At 38.0% G+C, this 15,503-nt stretch overlaps 1 protein-coding gene across 3 annotated transcripts in view; it reads right to left on the reverse strand.

Annotated features, from left to right (window-relative positions):
* Positions 1-15,503, reverse strand: part of MEMO1 (mediator of cell motility 1) — an 80,993-nt gene that overhangs the window by 40,565 nt on the left and 24,925 nt on the right. For 2 of the 3 annotated variants that reach the window (XM_087823445.1, XM_087823444.1), the window contains exon 2: positions 7,342-7,423. In XM_087823445.1, coding sequence (XP_087679571.1) covers positions 7,342-7,423 — 82 coding nt within the window. Of the gene's footprint in view, positions 1-6,657; positions 7,317-7,341; positions 7,424-15,503 lie in introns of those variants that run through there. The other variant, XM_016218963.2, reaches the window with a different exon arrangement.

Here is a 15,503-nt window from a genome sequence, read left to right on the forward strand (position 1 = left end):
GGTAATCACTCTATCCAAGGGAGCCTATTAAGTTGCCTAATACAGTAATATTCCCAACAACGCCAGAAGGAAAGGTACTCTGTTCTATGGCTCAGCAAACACAGCTTTGTTGTCATCCTATACTGATCTGGATACTCTAGCTTAATCAGGGGCTGTATTTCACCTGGTTATATCCCCAATCTTTCAGGGCTCAAGAGCCCAATACTGACCGCTTCACATTCCTAACACCTGTTCCTGATTTTAACATTACTGGCTCACCCTTGTCAATTCAAAAATATGCTATCTTGCCTGGCCATGTGGGCCTTAAAAACCATCTGATCCATCTGGATCTGCTCTGGTCTCAAATCCAAATTACATCTTAGATTTTCAACACTGCTTTGCTCTCAGTTGTCACTCATATCCCATTCCTCCACTTCCCATCCTTATACCTTAAACTGGTCCTTCCATCTGAGATTTGCTTTTCAGACTCTAGCTCTATTTCCCATTCTTGAATTTAAAGGCCCTAACCCCCATACTCTGATCTCTAAATCAACCTGTCTTTCTAGGATGAGCCTCTCCCAGTTTCACTAATCCTGTTCCTACCCAAACTCAGTTCTTCAACATCAGAAAGTCTTCTTAGAAGCATTGGACTCTTGAAGTACTGGAAGGACAGAAATAGTAAGAATAGAAGGGCAGGGGCATGAAGGAAGAGCATAAAGCCTGAAGAAAGAACATAAGCAAATGTCCAAGTGTACGATGCAGATGAGAAAACATGAGACTGGCTGGAGTGGAACGAGAGGGGAATGCTAAGCCAGAGTCAGACAGGAACCTGGGGCTTGATAACACATGACTGGAAAACTGTCGCATGCTCTTGAAGAAGGGAGTGACAATCTGAAGCTTTTATTCGTTTACTACTGAGAAACATTGAGCACAAAGGACACGTCAGAAGCAGGAGTTAAGTAAAGCTCTCTTGGAAACTGTGGCATGAGGTAGTAACGTCATGGTCTACAATGGTGTCAGTAGCAGTGGGAAATGAGAAATGAATGCTCTAGTCTAAAAAGGGAAACTGACATATCTTAGTGACAGAGCAGGCATAGGAGGGTGAGGAGGAAAAGGAAGATGGCTCTGATTACGGTAAAACTACCGTGGACCGAGGGTCAGGCACCCTTCTGTGTAACTCACAGCACTAACTCATTTAATCCTTACACCAACACTATGAGATAGGAATTATTATTTTTCTCATTTTATAGATGAAGAAACTAAAGGAGAAAGGTTAAGAAACCTGCTCAGACAGTAAGCAGCCGCCCGAGGAATTAAAGCCAGGCCGTAGAGCTCCAGAACCCATTCTTAACCACATTTGAAGAAACAAGGGAAGGAGTCCATGGAGAGGAAAAGCAACAACCAAAAACCTGAAAGGATGCATAAATAAGTAAAACAACAAATCAAAATTTCCCCCTCCTAAGAAAAATCAACCAATAAATAGAAATTTTCAAGTAAAAATCAGAAATAAAAAAATTTTAAAATATAAAACCTAGAAGAATCATACCTCCAATAAGACTACAGGGAAGGACAACAGTTTTGAAAACATAATTGAGGTAAATATGTTTTATAAGAGAACTCAGATTTCATGAATTCAGTCTTTCTGAAGTTGAAGACTTAAGTCTACTTGAAGGAAAGACAAAATAGTTCTGAAGAGTGGAAGAGTCTTAGTTTGGAGTGAGGATACATTGCAGAGTATTTTTAAAAAGTCATTAAGTATACCATCCATCTTAAACTCCATGATGAGGAAATCTAACTCACGAAAGGACCAAGATCATAGTCAAAGAAGAGAATTCCTAATACTTTCCTTTATCCTGGCCCAGATATATGATCATGAAGAAAGACACAGTAATGATGATGGAACCTCACCACTGATCCTCTGTTCTTGCCTCCTTCTTTTGCTAATAGAATCTATGGTTCTACATTTACATGGAAACAAGTTTCATTAAGGGATCACTCCTAATAGAGGAGGCTTCACCAAGGGAACATCTAAGGTTTTTTTATTTTACACTTAATAGCCAGAAGACCAATAAAAATTTGAGTTCTATAATTTGAGTATGCATCGTAAAAGTATGTCCCAGTCAGTCTTTTAAAGGCTATTAAAATCCCAAACACAAAGTCACCCATGCTAACTTTTCCAGGTCACCCTGGCTCCCAATGTAACTTTTCATGAAAGCAAATACAAAATTGTACTTTAATATCTACAATTATTAGGTTAAACCATGCCTCTAAAAAGTGATCCTGCTTTTAACAGGGAGTGCTTCTGCTTCTCCCTTTCCTCCTACACAGCAGACCCTTTGCACTGGGAAATCCAGCTCCTCTCTGTCCACAATTTCTGTGCCCCCCCCCCCCCCCGAGCTGCAGTCAAAGGAGGGTACAAGGTCACTGTCCATGATCACTCACAGGTTAAGTGACAGTTTCCCACACAGCAACCTTGCAGTGTGCTGTGATTTAAATACCTATGTCAGGAAAATTACCAGTTACTACATGACATGAACTTTCATTTGTTCAGTCTCAGAATGCCAAGCCAAGGTTATAGGTGAATAGTATAAACTGTGAATGCCAAGAGTTTACCTCACATTCTATGAGAGGCTTTTCATCAAAGAAAATATAGGGAATAATAAAAGAAGCCTTACCTGGATTCAACAAAATCAGGCTCTCATACTCCTAGTTCGACTTAATAGCAGAAAAAATGCAAAATAAGAAGACTGGACTAGATGAAATGAGAAGACTAGACCAGAGGAACTAAGATCTCTATTAATAAGAAAAGTCTCTAAGATCTACTTAAGCTAAAGTATGACCTGGCAAGCTACAAAATAAATGTAAAAACACCTGTGAACATATGGAATCAACCTGATGACACTGGCCTTAAACAATCTGCAGAAGCAGCAGCCTCCACATTGCCTCTCTCAATTTTACTTTGCTGTGCCCAGCCTTTTATTATTTTCTTTCATAGGCACTGCTCAACGGCCCTCAAGATTCTTGCTTCAATAAACAATATGAACAGATGATGATATCCCCCCAAAATGTCCAGTTAGACAGTCATTATCCAGAATATTTTATTTTTACAAAATGGAATCTCACAAACATTAAGTAAACAATACTATGAGCTAAAGAAAGTTATTGAAGTTATCCAAGTCGAACAGGAATAAACTAACCACAATATTGCATATCTAGATATTTTCACTGCCAAGATAGATAGGACTTCAGATGCTGGCACGAATACCTATTGCTTAATGTAAACAAGGGTGAGAAATAAACAAGGTGACTACCTCCAGTACCTTAAACTAACTACATCATTTGTGGAAATTCATTGTCTCATGATGTACACTGGGAGAGCTCTACAGGTATGCTTCACTAAACACAACCTGGTGTTCTATATAAATGTTTCTAACCTTTTAACTTTCTTTAACTAGTTTTTACATTAAAAGTAATACAGGAACACAGTAAAAAAAAGTCAAATAAAGGGTAAACAATGAAAAGTGAAAGTATCCTTTATTCCATACTACTCCTACTAGGTTAACTACTAACAAGTTAAACTTTATTTTAAATGTATGAGGGGAGGCTTCAATAAGGCATAGTATCTGCTATATAGTAAAAATATAATTAAATAAGCCCCTTCCCCAATTATGATTATATTTTCATATTCAGTAAGAGGTTTCTTAAGTGATGCATACCTGCAAGCTCCATTCTAAGGGTTGCTGAGATATCCCTGCATACTGCAAGACAAACAACAATTTTGGCAGTCACAGTAGAAAGGCTTTTGGAACTCCTAGTTCATGAGATCATTTCAATATATATATCCCTGAGACACATACTGTCTCCTGTGCCTCAAGATAAGTAAGGTAGTATTAAATTTAAGCAAAGGATATTTTTTAATCAAATTAAATTATTTTGAATCCCCCAAATGTGCCTGCCTATATGTCATATAGGTTAGAATCTATTAAGATTGATCAACAGTTGGCTTATGGGTCAATATTTATTCTTTAATGACATTTTATTTAATCTACATCAATACAAAAATGAGCAATCTGTTTAAGCACTTTAAAAAGTGCGCTGCGTTCTGAGTTTGTTTTCTTAAGGTTCTCCTTATATGATTTATGCCTATAAAGCAAAATCTAAGAAAAGTTGGTTCCAGAGAGCTAGAATTTATAAAAATTTAAAGTATGTTTTTGATAGACTTGATTTACAATAAAAGCAGAAATCTTAAAATTTTAAGTTTTCTAAGTACTATATAAGCATATTCTTACCAAAAAACCTTTGTGCCTATGTAACAATAAAATATCTGTTGTTACTTTTCTACCTCAAAAACAAAAAGTAACTCTGCAAAGGAAAATAATTACTTCTGGAAACTACATAAGATAAATGACTACTTAGTTTTCGTATGTTAACAAAATGGATTTGCCTATATGTGCACTACCGTTACAAAGTCACTATATAGCAAAAACATGCAAACCAAAGCCAAAACTATTTTCAAACTTTCTTTTTAAAACTTAAGGTAACTTGGAAATCTTTTCTAAATCAATACATTTATAACTTAGGCTCAAACATTTCATTTCCCGGGCCACTGCCAATGATTTCAATTTTAAACTAACTACAAAAAGAAAACAAGTCTAGGTACTTCTTCATGAATAACTACCCTCAAGTTAATTACACGTTGACTCAGCTCAGCGCCCACGTTTGGAACAAGTTTTAACTAGGAAGGCAGCGTACCACAACAGTCCCATACCAGCGAAGTAAGGGACAAGACAACAGAACCTGGCTCACGCGTTACCACAAAGAGAGCCATTGTTTCTCACACAAAGATCTCACTTCAGTATCTTCCATCTTGAATAAAAATTCTCCCAACACCATATTTCCACTGCCCTATTTCCTTAATGTACAGCAAAATTCCTCAAAAAAACTATCTATACTCACAATCTTCATTTCACTCTGACTTTTTCTTGAACCCACACCACACCAACCATGCTTTCATCCCCACCACCCCAAAAAAATTGTTCTTACCAAGGTAACCGGCCATGTCCACACTGCAAACTAACGGCAATTCCGAGTCCTCCTCTCACTTGACCAAGTGGCAGAAATCTGCACAGCTGACCCCTTTCTCCTCCCCGACACGTTTTCATCCTTTGCCTCCCAGAATCACGCTTACCCTTGGTTTTCCTCCTTGCTCCCGGGTCTCCTTTGCAAATGTTCTTCACTCTGCCCCCTAAATAAAGTTGGCTTGCTAAGGGGCTCAGTCCTGAACCTCTTCTCTTCTCTACCTTTACTTTCCTCCCCAGGCAATTCACAGCCTATGATATATACACCAAAACAACCTGGTCCTTCTTCCCGGTAGTAGAGATTCATGTATCTGGCTGCCCATGTGAAAGCTCCGCCGGGGTAGCTGACAGGCATCTCAGCATTAACATGGTCAAAGTCAAATCCTCGATTCTACATAAACACTTCCACTCCCACCTCCACCCAGTTGCTCCTTATCAGTAGAGAAGCAATTCTTCCAGTTTCACAGGCCAACGCTTAAGTTACCCTTAACTCTTCTTCTATTTTATTGGTTCTAACCTTCAAAACATATCCAGAATATACTGCTTTTCATCACCTCCACCACTAGCCCTTAGTCAAAGCCACTGTGTCACCTCTTTTCTGTACTATTCTCATAAGCCTCCCAAACTGGACTCCCTGTTCCCACAGAACAGAACATCCATACAGCCGGCAAGAGTAATCCTTTTCCAACCTAAGTCAGGTCATGTTACTTTTCTGCTGAAAACTTCTCATGACGTGCCACTTCACTTGGAATAAAAACCAAAGTTTTTATGATAGCCTACAAAGCTCTCCATGACCTAGCCCCTGCTGCCTGTCTCATCCACTGCTCTTTCACTAACACGCACCACTCCAGCTGCACTGGCCTCCTTGCTTTTCCTCAAACACACTAAGCAGGTCCTGCCCCAGAGCCTCTGTCCTTGCTGCTCTCCATCCTGAAACCCTTTCCCTGGGCAGCTGCACCATTTAGGCTCAAACATTACCTTATCTAGGAGACCTATTCTTATTACCATAAAAGTAGCAATTCCCTACCCAGATTGTCACTCAACCCTCTTTTTTGCTTTATTTTTCTTCTTAGTACCCATTAGCACCTGACACTGAATATAATCATTGAAGTGTTTACCGTCTATCTTCGCCACATACTAAAAGGCAAGCACTATGAGAGAACAGATTCTGATTTATTCAAAAAACATCACAAAGAAGAGTACCTGGCATTTAGCCTGGTACATACTTGCTGAATGACTAAATAAGTCACTGCAAGTCATTATGCTAAAAGTTCAATAAAGATTAGCTCATTTAATCATCAAAAAAACAACATGGAGGTACTATTATTCCAATTATACTAATGAGACAAAGGCACAAGAGATTAAATAACTTGTATGTCACAAAGCTTCCCTGTATCCATTAAATGAGATCAAGTTAGAACATACAAATCAAGTACTTAACAAAATGTTTGGTACATAAAATGCTTAACATTTATGGAACACTTATCACGTGCCAAACAATGTAGGCTCTTGATGTGTATTTAATCATTTAATTCTCATATTGTTTAATAAGTGATTGCTATTATTATTTTCACTATTTTTTATTTATCAGGGTACCAACCTTAACTCAACAGAAGTCATAAAAGCTGCTGCTGTGAGAAGAAACTCCACAAACTCCAACTTTTACTCTTCTCAGAAAAATGTTAACATGTGCTTAAAAAACAATGTGTTTTTAATATTAGCACTGGAAACCAAATCAAAATTAACTGAATTCATATCATACAAACACATCATAAACTGTACATTTGCTCTCTCTTGGTTCTAAAAAACCCTCTAACAAAGACAAAACAGTCACAGATTTTCATTACAAAAGAAAATCTACCCCTCTGGCAAAACTCTGGTTGCTATTCCATATTGCACCGTATTATGGTTAAAGCATATTTTTCAAAGTTAAAAATTATCTGGATTAAAGTATATCTTTTTCATGTTTAAAATAGAGCTTACTCATTTACATCAATTATTCACCAAAATCAAGTCTAACTAATGTAAAAAGCCCTCTGTTTTAAAAGTCAGTTTTATTACCAAAAATAAAATTTGAAATTACTGCATCTGAGAAAATTAAGTAGCCAATTTCCTTTATCCTTGAGTTAAAGTGAAAGCCACGGGAGTCATGAAATTTATTGAGTATAATTTCGTCAGCTCAACATATCTTTCGGGTTTTGGTTTATAGCTCAACCTGTAGATACTCATTCTTTATTAACAATTAACATGTGAAATATTCTGGGTAAGAACCCTTAAAACTTACGGTGCAATTATGGCTCTAGCAGGTCTTTTTGTAGACTGTACTTGTGAAAGCCAACCTTCTAGCTGTGCGTTCAGCTGCGGTCCTATAAAGAGAGAGAGAGGGAGACGAGTCAGCAAAGCAATGTACTGTAGGTGATCATATAGGACACAAAACCCTCATTGAACCTACTTGGGACCAAAATAGCTTACTGGGCAGTGGGACATCAGTCTGGATGTTAATACCCGAAACTTAACCAGCTACATACCAAGTCTCCATAGAAGCAGTATGGTGGGGCCACATGCTGATTAAACTAAGCTTGCATTTAGATATTCGCTTTTTATTTTAATCCTCACCCAAGGATATTTTTTCCATTGATTTTCAGAGAGAGTGGGAGAAAGGGGGAGAGAGAAGAGGAGAGAGGGGTAGAGAGAGGAGGAGAGAGAGGGGGACAGAGGGGGAGGGGGGAGAGAGGGGAAGAGAGGAGGAGAGAGGGGGAGGGAGAGGGGGAGGAGAGGGGGAGGGAGAGGGGGAGGAGAGGGAGAGAGAGAGGGGGAGAGAGAGGGGGAGGAAGGGGAGGGAGGGGGGGAGGGAGGGGGGAGGGAGGGGGAAGGGGGAGAGAGGGGGAAGAGAGAGGAGAGGGGAGGGGGAAAAAGAGGGGGAGAAAGTGGAAGGGAGAGGGGGAGAGAGGGAGGAAGAGGGAGGAGATGGAGAGAGAGACAGACAGACAGACAGACAGACAGACACTGGCGTGAAAGAGATATATTGGCTGGCTGTCTCCTACACATGCCCCGACCAGGGCTGGGGATCCAGCTTGCAACCTAGGTAATGTGCCTTTGGCCGGAATCAAACCCAGGACCCTTCAGTACACAGGCTGAAGGTCTGACCACAGCCAAACCGGCCAGGGCCATTTGCTTATTTATTTACAACAGTATTCATTCCAGAACAACAACAATACGATCTACAATTTGAAGGGATATTTAAACAAAATAAAACAAGAAGCAGAAAACTGTTAGTATGTGAAAGAAAATAATTGAGTAAATTTTTTTAGAGCACCAAAACCTGCTCTAAAATCATTCCCACACCCAATAAACTTTTCTTCCATCCACTCCAGCCCCCTACTCCCATGATCATATCAATAGCCAGTATCTACACTACCTCAAAAATCTCAATTTCCAGCATCCCCTCTCTTCACTTCCTATCTTTGCAGTTCACTCCTAGAAATCTGCTGATTCAAAGACTCTGTTCTTACAACTGTCCCAATCTCCTGCACTAACTTGTCCCTCTTTACTCGATCATTGCCATTAGTGTGGAAGTATGAGACACTAGCAGACTGAATTCCCCAACTACCACCCCAGTGTCCACTGCCCACCATGCCCTCTCCTTTACTTCTTACCTGCCTAAGACTCAGTCATCCCCTTGCCTGTCACCTCACTCCCTTGCTCCTCTCCTCACAGGCAAATCAGAGCTAAAACCAACTTCCTACTCAACACAGTACCTCCACCCGAACAGCCAAATGGGACTGAAAAGAAACACAACCACATGAACTCTGAGATTATACCCATAAATTTCAGCAGACCATTAGCAAGGCTCAGAAATCATACCACATTAACCTACTGAATTCGCTCCCATCTTTAAAATATAGAATTATTTCATAGAAGCTTCTCCTTTTACCTTAAACCTTCACCGCCTTCTCACTCCAAGCAGATGATCACGTTTTTTCATTTCAAGAAAAAACAAGCAGATGTGGGTGGCCAACCATCCTGGTTTGCCCAGGACTTTCCCAGAGTTAGCACGGAAAGTCCTGCTTCCTGGGAAACCTCAATCCCAAGCAAACCTGAACATCAGTCACCCTATGTTCCAAAGAGAACTACGTCCTGTTCCCATCACTTAGTCTGCTTTCCTTCCTGTTTCAACAAATTGCCCTTGCCCCTATCAAAAGCCAAACAAATGACTTCTGCACTGGATCCCACTGTTTGTCTTACTCAAGGACTCTGCTCTTACAACTGTCCCAGTCTCCTGCACTAACTTGTCCCCTCTTCGCTAGACCATTACCATCATCTTGCAAACAGTGATACGAGCAGATTGATTTCTTCCCAATTACCACCCCATTTCTGTGGCCCCCCTTTTCTCTGGCTCTCTTTTTAAACTTTTAATCATAAAATATTTAAACATTACTATAATCTAGATAATAATAATAAAAACCCATGGACCCACTACCCAAATAAATTAAATCTTAACACTCTATCTTATTTACCTAAGAAATAAAACATTAAAGACACAGTTGAATCTCGTGCTGATCCCATTTATACACTTCCCTCCTTAGAGGGAATGCACACTGGTTTTAGTGTTCATCACTGCATTATATTTTTACTAACATATGTATCCATAAATATGTATTATTTTATTCTGCATGTTTTAAATGTTATATAAATATACTGTTCATGTCCCTCTGCAACTTGTTCCAGTCACTCACCATCCTTGTTAAACACTATTCATGTGGACACAGGCAGCTCTAACGCACCCATCTTCAGTGCTGTAGAGCACTGTAACGTATGAAGATACCCCGATTTATTCATCCTCCTGTTCATAGACACTTTGGTTGTTTTCACTGTTTCACTGTTAATAGACAATGCTTCAAGTCTCTCATGAATACGTGTTAAGAGTTTCTGTGGGATTTATCTAGAAGTGCTGAACCATAGGGCACACACATCTTCAACTCTACTACAACATGGCTAAATTGCACACTAAATCAGCTGGATCTATTTACCTATCAGTGTAAGGGCAAATAAAAATAACAAGCTTAATTCTCCCTGTTAAAAATAAGGGAAGAAAAACCCAACACACTTTCCTTAGAGCATTTTCTTTAGAAAAGTTGTAACTGTACATTCTTTCTCTATACCTCTGAAGTGTATATAAATCTTTTTAAAAGCTAAATCTTCTAACCAGCAACTGTCTTTCTCAAGGACCTGGTAGCCATCTCTTTGAAATGTGATCACCAAGGAAGACAGCGTCAGTTTCTGTGGGTGGATGGGAGCCTAATTTGAGCATACCACCCAGCCACAGAGATAACTTCAAAATTACCTCCTGTCATAAAAAATTTTTATTTTTCCTTTGGATAACCCAATTAGCTAAAGGCAATATATATGGTCACCCCGATTACCAAATGAATTTAGGATAAACTATGTGTGACAATTGATGGCATCAAGTCTTCTTGCTTGAGAACTATTTAGTTTATCTTGAAAGCATGTATGTAATTGGTTGTATCTACTTAACTACATAAAAAGGTGAGTTCTTTGTAGGTCTTTGCAATCTCTTAGCAGACTGCCTGTGATGTGCATCACATTCTAGATTAATGCTTATTCAAAAATAAAATTGTTTTCTTTCTCTTCTACCTTTGAAGAGAGGTTTTCTGAGGTGGCAGGAGGTTTTGGTTTAAGTTGTATTTCTCCAACATCAGCAATGGTTAAAAATTTCCATTTCCCTATATCCTTATCAATATTACATACTCTCAGAATTTTTAATTTTTGCCAATTTGATGGATAGGAAATGGTATCCCTTTGTTTCCTCTAATTTGTATTTCCCAAATACCAATGAGATTAATTGAGTACTGATTTGGAAATCCTCCTGTATATGTTCATAAACAAGTCAAGTTTATGATAGTCCATCTGTAAATATCAAAAAGTCTGAGTACAAAAAAAGTCTGATTCAGCAATCAAACAATGTAGTTTATTTCTAAAACTTAAATTTAAGAACAATTACAAAAAATATTATATGAAATAATCTCAACTCAAGGAAAAATAGTAAATTAAATTTTTAGCTGTCTAATAAATTTCACATTAAATAAGTACTGCTCTAAATATTTCCACATTACCGGAAGTTTGCAAAGCAGAAACTGAAAAACCTTTTAAGAGCAAAGAAAATATCTCCCAATTCAGACACCTAACTGCCACCAACTTCACTGACTTTAAGCATTAAACCAAGCTTTCTTATCAGTCCTTCTGGAAAAGAACCAATTTCTACAGAGGGATCCTAGTGTTAAAGCCAAACTCCAATCTATTTATTACATATAGTTGCTTAATTGTTGATCTATAAACTTTCAAGTAAAAAAATGAATCTGAGTTCTTCCATAGCGGCTGGCATTTGGCAATATGGTGCCCTTAATACATGAAGATCATGTGCTTTGTTTTTGAAATACCTCTGGGTTGGAAGGGACAATGACGAATGGAAAAGTTAAGCCAAATCCTAGCCAAACTCCTCCATGGTCATGTGAGGGACAAATGGCATTACTTCTTTGAGTAAAATAGTAAAAGTAGGATCCCAAAAGATCAATGTTAAGGAATTTCCTTAAGAAACAGACAATAAACAATGTGCTGTTAGCAATTCAGCAACACTTCTGTTTAAATCCCATTTGAATCAAACAATATTTCACTAAGTTTATTCACAAGGAGACAGAACCAGAGATATTAAACACACATACACACAAACACACTATGCAATTAATTACAGAACCATTCTAAGATATTGTAATTAAATAAGCCAAATTGTCTTTTTTTTAACTGTTTGGCCTGCTCCCTTTTTGATCCCTTTTTGATCCCCACATGCACCCCTCCCCCAAAAAATTCAATGGTCTTCTCAACCGGAGCAAAAATCATTTGTTGGATGAACTCTTCTCAAACAATGTGCAATTAAATCACCTGAGGACCTTGTTAAAATGCTAATTCTGATTCTGTAGGTCTGGAGTAGGGCCTGAGATTCTGCATTTCTAACACCTTCCGCAGGTAACAGCAAGGTTTGCCGGTCTGTGGACTCCACACTATTAGCAAGTCTAGGTCAATGGTTCCCAACCAAAAAGGGGTCTTGACCCTGGACAGTGTGGCTCAGTTGGTTGCAATGAAGTGTCACCAGTTGGATTCCCAGTCAGAGCACATGCCCAGGTTGCGGTGCGGGCGGGAGGCGGCAGAAGGCAGCAGGAGGCAGCAGGAGGCACAGGATCAATGTTTCTCTCTCCCTCCCCCTCACTTCCTCCCTCTCTAAAAATCAATAGAAACTTAAAAAGAAAAAAAAAGCGTCTTGGGCCCCAAGAACTCTACAAACCTATATCCATACCAAGACTTAATATAGAAATAAATGTCTAGATAAATTTAAGATCTATCAACTATAAGGAAATATTCATTTAAAAGTGTTAATGAAATCGTTTTACCTTTTTAAGGCATATATTTTCTCAGTCAACAGATAATAAAGAGCTACTACCGTCCCATAGAAATTCTGTACCTCCTGACGTGAAGAAGGTTCCTAAACGAGCGGGCAGAGGATGCAGGTGGAAAGGCCTGAGGAGGACTACAGGCCCATCACTTGGCTTTCCTAGAATTTACCCGCCTCTGTGCCACTTAAAGAGCTAGTGATGCACCAGCCATTTTGGCTCAGTGGTAAGAGTGTCAGCTGCGGACTGAAGGGTCTCGGGTTCGATTTCGGCCAAGGGCACGTGCCTTGGTTACAGGCTTGATCCCCAGCCCCGGTCAGGGGGGATGCCGGAGGCAGCCAACTGGTGTGTCTCTCTCACATTGATGTTTCTCTCCCCCACTCTCTCTGAAAAGCAATGGAAAAAATATCCTCAGGTGAGGATTAAAAAAAAAATTAAAAATTAAAGGGTGTTTCTGAGAAGACATACCAACTACAACAATCTCTTTTAATTTTAGAAATAACATTTCGTTCTCCTGAAATCCTTTTATTGATGCCCTTCTGTTACCACATACTTAGAATTTATTACTATGCTATTTACAAAACATAGTCTTATTTTTAGATACATCTCAAGGGATGTTGTTTGTTTTTATGTATCTATGATAAGGCTCCTCACACAGAAAGTTATACGCCCTTGGGAAAACAAGAACTGTCACACTAAATCTAAAGCAGTACTGCCTCAAACCAAACCCCTGCTGTGAAGAACAGACAATGCTCTCCTTGATAGAAGCCTCAAAGGTGAGGCCAAATCCAAATATCTTGGATTCCTTACTATCCACTAATTTATTTAAACCTTGTACGAATTAATTTACATTTTGCCCTAGCCAGTCTGGCTCAGTGGTTAGAACATTAGACTGTGGACTGAAGGGTCCCGGTTCAATTCCCACCAAGGGCACATATCTTGGTTGCAGGCTCAGCCCCAGTCAGGGCACGTGCAGGAAGCAATCAATCGATGTGTCTCCCTCACATCGATGTTTCCTTCCTCCCCTTCTTCTTCCCCGCTCTCAATCTCTCTGAAAAGCAATGGGAAAAATATCCCCGGGCGAGAATAAATAGATAGATAGATAGATAGATAGATGATAGATAGATAGATAGATAGATAGATAGATAGATAGATAGATAGATAGATAGATAGATAAATAAGTAAATAATGCCACAGTCATTAAAAAATAATAATTCATTTACATTTTTAGCTGAACTTTGTAGTTCAGAATACAATCCATAGGAGCAAATAACCATCCAAATGAACAATCTTTAGCACATACCAACCAACTGGAAACCATTTAACCACTTTTCTGCTCACTCATACACAGTTTCACAAAATTTTTATACAGTTAATACCAATTCCATTGGCATTTCACACCTAAAAGTCCCGCAAACTTGGAGGATCACAAGGTACATCTCCCTGCAGGTCATTTACAAAATTGAAATCTGAAAATAGGTTTAGCATTAATCCCTTTAACAGTCTGTTAATTTGGATTCTCTATTCCCACTCCTATTCTCTGTTTATAAACAAATTCCCAATCAAATTATGCCATTAAGTCCCTTTATAGTGCCTGGTTATAGTATCTTATCTAAACTCTTTTTTAAGAGCAAGATACTGATTTTTGTGTGCCATTTTTTTCAGTATTAAAAAAATATGTTCAATACAGAAAACTGGGGGAATAAATATTAAGAAGGGAGAAAAAAAGTAATCTCACAATTATAAAACACCAAAATTATATTTTCCAAATTTCCTTCTAGTCTTTAAAATAATATACAATTCTATAACCTGCTTTTATTTACATACTATTTTAGCATAAGCATTTCCCTGTATTATATACTCTTTAAAGAAAATTTTATAGTGGAATAATATTTCTTTATGTGAATGGATCACTGGTTCCTTAAACACTACTTATATTAACAAGATGCTTAGATTGTTTCCCATTTTTTTGTACTATTGTAAAAAATTATATAATATGTATATTTCTAATTTTAAATTATTTCCTTTTGAGAGTCTCAAAAATAGAATTACTATATTAATCATTATGAGCCTTAAGATTGCAATACATGTATTTAAAATTGTATCCAAAATTGCATCCATTCATAATGACCATGAATGACCATACACTTACTACTCAAAATAGTATTTTAAAAGATTAAGTAAGTTAACCCATGCCATTTGATAAAAATAAAAATCTAATGCCCTATCTTAATTATATTTGGCATTTCAAAATAAACGTTCTATCTCTTTAATCAAAACAATTTTAATTTCTAAGAAAAATATTTTTTTATTTCTAAGATTTTTTTCTATGTGATTGTTGAGTACTCTTGCTAGCCACAAGTTATCTATTACTAATGTTTAGCAAACAACCACTACTACTGGCCTTTACAGAAGACAAGTCAAATTTAAAACCAAGCCTATTATGCTATATTGTGCTGCTGTTTTAAATTACTCACAATCCTGAAGATTTTCTATGTGCTCCTGCAATTAAATCTTTTTAACTAATGGGATATAATTTTTCATTCTTTTAGAAATCATAATTCTCTCTCCTATAATAGACAAAAAGTGGTCTACAGACCAGATTCTTCTCATGTTTATTTAAGAGAGAGATCTCTGAGTCTTACCCCAGGGCTCTGTCATCACCACCTCTGGGGATGGTGACCAAATGTTTTTAGCAAGCTTCTAACAAGCTCTCCAAGTAACTGTGATACACATTAAAATGTGAGGCACACTGCCATAAAGGAGTCTATGTGCACATGCTATATGAATGAATGAGTATATATGAATGAATGCAGCTGACAGATTCATGGATGGTTTACAACTGAGATTGTTCATTACAATAAATCAATCACATAACCTGTAAGCTAGCAATACAGAAATGCATGAGTTTTTACCTCCAAACTACTTTGAAACCATAAGTGATCAACTGTTTAAAATTTACTTAAGTTTATTTTGAACAGTG

This window comes from Miniopterus natalensis, chromosome 13, assembly GCF_054644295.1.
Source record: "Miniopterus natalensis isolate mMinNat1 chromosome 13, mMinNat1.hap1, whole genome shotgun sequence".
NCBI classification, from domain to species: domain Eukaryota; kingdom Metazoa; phylum Chordata; class Mammalia; order Chiroptera; family Miniopteridae; genus Miniopterus; species Miniopterus natalensis.